Here is a 4,336-nt window from a genome sequence, read left to right on the forward strand (position 1 = left end):
AAAAAAGCAATTAAATACCCAAGCACAAAAACTTCAAGGCTCTTCCTCAGTGTGTCTGTCTGATATCAACAGGCAGGGTGACAAGATGACAAGCACACACATACATCTGAAGCCGAACTAACAGAAGTAGCCTACTGCACTAAAACAACAGATCATTTTGCTTGAAATGTTACATTTGTGATTAGATTAAATTTAAACTGCACATGGGTAAAACAGTGCCCAAGTTTTGTTCGCGCTTTCTTTGTTTTTATGACCTTTTTACGTTTATTATCATTTAGTAACACATTGACATGGTGATTGATGTATGTCCTCATAAAATCAGACACCCTCTCCTCAAAATCCCAACACACCAACGAAAGAATAAATGGATGAACGGAAGTAATCCCCACATTTCACGCTTAGCATGGTAATTGGGAAAAAGTTAGTAAGCGATTTGATCACATTAAAATCATGTTAACACACATATTGTTTATGTCTTGTGGCTATACTTTTCAAATACAATTTTTACATTTACGGATTGGCCCCATTCACTTCCATTGTAAATGCCTCACTGGAACCCAGATTTTTTGCTTTTTTAAATGTTTTATGCTAATCAGTATTATGCCACAAATGCTGTCAATGGAGTTTAACTTGTATTGAATTCAGAACATCCCTTGAATACATAAAAATACATTAACAGATGAAAGTCGCCACCCACTGATCTGAAGAAATAGTCACAAAACATATCAGTGGAAGAATCTGAATGAAGTTATTTATTTATTTATTTATTTTGTGAATGGAATAATGTTGAAAACGCCCTTGAAGTCTCTGAAAATAAATTAAAAGAAAAAAAGAGCAATCTTGAAAGTTAAGCAATAAACATGATGAAGGAGTGGCTGAAACTTCAATCTGATCCGAACAAATCTCGTCCTGATGATCATAAAACACTCATAGTCCGATGTACAAGGTTTAGCTGTAAATTCACATTTACAGGTAGTCTATGATAATTTCCCCTTCCAGACCTCATACATGTGTGGGGAAAAATGGGTGTTGCAGAAAGCCATCAGCCAAAAAGGGATGCAAGAGTCCACCAGATGATGCCAGATGAACCGGACCAGCGGGATGAAAGATCACATTCCCGGTGCTGAACGGAGGGTAAAGGGCAGGTGTGGATCCACAAGTCGGGCTGATGCTGGGCAAGGAGTTGGTGCCAGGTGGCAGGGAACTCTCAGCACCAGGGTTCTGCTTTTTCCACTTGGTTCTTCGGTTCTGGAACCAAATCTTGACTTGAGTTTCGGTCAGGCTCAGGGAAAGTGCGAGATTTAGTCGCTCGCACACGGATAAATAACGGGTTGCGTGGAACTTGTTCTCCAGAGCCACCAGCTGTTCGTACGTAAACGCGGTTCTGGCACGCCGCGGCTTTGCGCAACTGTGATCGGACCCACGACGTCGCTGGCGTGACAAATCATCCGATGCTGCAGTTATTCTCTCTTCACCTGCCTCATCTGGGTCCACACATGGAGAAAAGTCCGATTTAAAGGTTCGTGGAGGGGCTAAAGAGTCCGAGTCGATATCTGGATCAGGCGGATGCAGCCTAACTAAACTTTGATGCTCTTTAGCTGAACGATCACCTGCCAATAAAAAAAGATCAATAGATGTTTTAACGTCTGTTTATTGCATATATAGCCCATATATGATTAACGTTCAATATGTAGTTTATTTATTATTAATTATAGCCAATCAAAATAATTGTAGTGTGTGTGTGTGCGTGCGTGCGTGCTTGCGTGCGTTTGTGTGTGTGTGTGTTAAAAGGGGGTGGAATTGGCCATAATCCCTCAACAATTTTTAAATTCACAAATCGCCTCAAATGTCATGTTACGGAAAGACACCAGTAAAATCTTGCTCTGCCATCCAGCCATGACGCGCTAATGGAGTTTCATATTTGTCTGCAGATCGATACATGTCATCTATTTAAAGGGAAGTTTTAATCGAACGATATTTGGTATCAGACATGGCAGGGGTTTGAAGTTTGGAGGCGCAAGCTGCTGGAGGGAGATATGCAGCATCCAGTAATGGGATATCGATCAAAGTGAGCGCAGGCATCCTCAATGGGACGATTTAAACAATTATCTGCCCTGACTGTCCCAATGGCAATCACTTACTCAGCTGTAGCTGATTAAAGAAAACGACGCCTTGGAAATGAGGGGAAGGTCACATTCAATAAGCTTTAGTGGATAAAAAACTACATAACGAAAAACTACAAACATAAATAGCCTACACATAGGTATATTTGACTAAATAAGAACAATAGCGTCTGGTTATTGTTGAGTATGTCGCCTTACCGATATTTTTGCAGAGAAGCGACTCTCCGTGTCCAGGACTTTCTTTGCCGGTGCGCTGTTCCTCTAAACTTCCAAATGCTGTGTTTTCTAAAGGCGATGTCCGTTTGTTATCTGCCTTTTTACTTGTGAACTTTTTGGGATCCAAAATGTCAAGAATTGAAAAGGAAATCCTTTGACCTGATGTCATTTTCACTCCTGACTCCTGATATTCAAGCATTTTCCAAGATGTCTAAATTCCAGGAGTATGTCTGAAATGGTCTCTTAATTCTGTATAGCCTACTTGTATTAAGCAGACACATGAAGTGCGAGCAGCTTCTCGTCAGATGTGATGCGGTCAGATGTTAGATGATGAAGGTGTGCTTGAGCTGTTTAGCAAGTCCATTAGAGGAGACGCGCGAACACGAGCGTTTAACGGGATCTCTTTCGATTGGCTGAGAGCACTCGGTACTTAAACCTGCGCACATTTCAGTCAGTACATCTTGACGAGTTTCCAGGCTGAAAAGTGGTTTCAGAAAACTGTTGCATTTAATCCTTAGAATTCAAAAAAAGAAAGAAAAAATGGTTCTTCAGTTCACCTTAGATTCAGCAAAGTACTAGCCTACTTAGGATTCTTTAGTTTGGTATATGCTATAGTTCTTTGGAGATTAAAAATAGTATTGGTGAAAAACAATATATTTTCAAACATCTTTAGTTTCAGTTCAAATCTATTAAAGTTTTGAGATTATATTCTTAGCATAGGCTATCATTTTAAAGTGAATTAACAGAGGAACATGATGTGGAAAAAACAACAATTGCTTTTTCCTGACAACTTTAACCATTTTTTCAGTCTTTTCAGTAACAAAATAGACATTTAGAACATCATCATTGCACTCAATAAAACTAATATCGATATTGACATCAAGGGCAATATTTTTTATCACACACACACACACACACACACACACACACACACACACACACACACACACACACACACACACACACACACACACACACACACATATATATATATATATATATATATATATATATAATATATATATATATTATTTTATTTTTTTTATTTTATTTTTTTTTTTGCAGTAGCCTAACTATTTGGCGTCAATTGGACAAAGCTTGAGATGGATCAATAAACGTGTGTCTAGCACTGAAAAATGAGGGGCACCCCTTTGGAAGCATTATGATTACTTTTTCATTAGCTTACAATTTAGTGCTGTAACTTTGTTTGCCTAAAATACATAGAAATACTGTAAATATGGAAAGGGTTGTAGGATAACTCCAAAAAGAATAAAAAAAAAAAACTCTCTCAAAACTCATCGATTGATTCCACATAAAATGACAAGTATTTATTTGACCATTAAACCTAAATGTTGTATCACTTCCATGGCCAAACAGCATAACTATGCCCAATTTAATCAAAGTGCCAAAGCTGACTTGTATGCCATGAGGTAAACACCTACATAGGCTTTTGCAGATATTTAAAAATGGCCCTGAGAAAGTATAGTTATTAGATAGTTAATGTGGTGAACTACACCTGTGGTTATTCTAATAGGAGCTGGTTAAAAAATAAAAAGTTAAAAAGTTTTAGAAAATTGAAGTTAGTTCTGAGGAAAGCATGATATCTCTGCAGATGTCATAATGTGAAAATTTTTGACTGACTACCACACCTGGAGTCGCAAGTTCGAATCCAGGGTGTGCTATGTGGCTTCAGTCAGGCTTCCTAAGCAACCAATTGGCCGGTTGCTATGGTGTGTAGTGTCACGTTGGGATATTTTGGTGGTCGCTATAATGTGGTTCCCACCGAGAGTGGCATCCACGCACAATAGAGTGAGCCTCCACATGCGCTATGTCTCCGTAGTAACACGCTCAACAAGCCACATGATAAGATGCGTGGATTGATGGTCTTAGATGCAGAGGCATCTGAGCTTCGTCCTCTGCCACCAAGATTGAGGCGAGTCACATTGTTAGAGCACATTGGGAATTGGGCATTCCAAATTGGGGAGAAAAAACTAAAG

At 39.0% G+C, this 4,336-nt stretch overlaps 1 protein-coding gene across 1 annotated transcript; it reads right to left on the bottom strand.

Annotated features, from left to right (window-relative positions):
- Positions 1-1,002: 1,002 nt before the first annotated feature.
- Positions 1,003-2,538, bottom strand: LOC127660293 (NK1 transcription factor-related protein 2-like). Its single transcript, XM_052150428.1, has 2 exons — positions 2,322-2,538; positions 1,003-1,610 (listed from the first exon to the last, which is right to left on the bottom strand). The coding sequence occupies exons 1-2, from the start codon at positions 2,536-2,538 to the stop codon at positions 1,003-1,005; spliced, it is 825 nt and encodes a 274-aa protein (XP_052006388.1).
- Between the last annotated feature and the right edge of the window lie 1,798 nt (positions 2,539-4,336).

The sequence above is a fragment of the Xyrauchen texanus genome, chromosome 20 (assembly GCF_025860055.1).
Source record: "Xyrauchen texanus isolate HMW12.3.18 chromosome 20, RBS_HiC_50CHRs, whole genome shotgun sequence".
Taxonomy (NCBI): Eukaryota; Metazoa; Chordata; class Actinopteri; order Cypriniformes; family Catostomidae; genus Xyrauchen; species Xyrauchen texanus.

Coding starts and splice junctions, on each gene's coding strand:
- LOC127660293 (XM_052150428.1), bottom strand. CDS start 2,538: ATGCTTGAATATCAGGAGTCAGGAGTGAAAATGACATCAGGTCAAAGG. Junction 1,611..2,321: donor GCTTCTCTGCAAAAATATCG/GTAAGGCGACAT, acceptor TTTTATTGGCAG/GTGATCGTTCAGCTAAAGAG.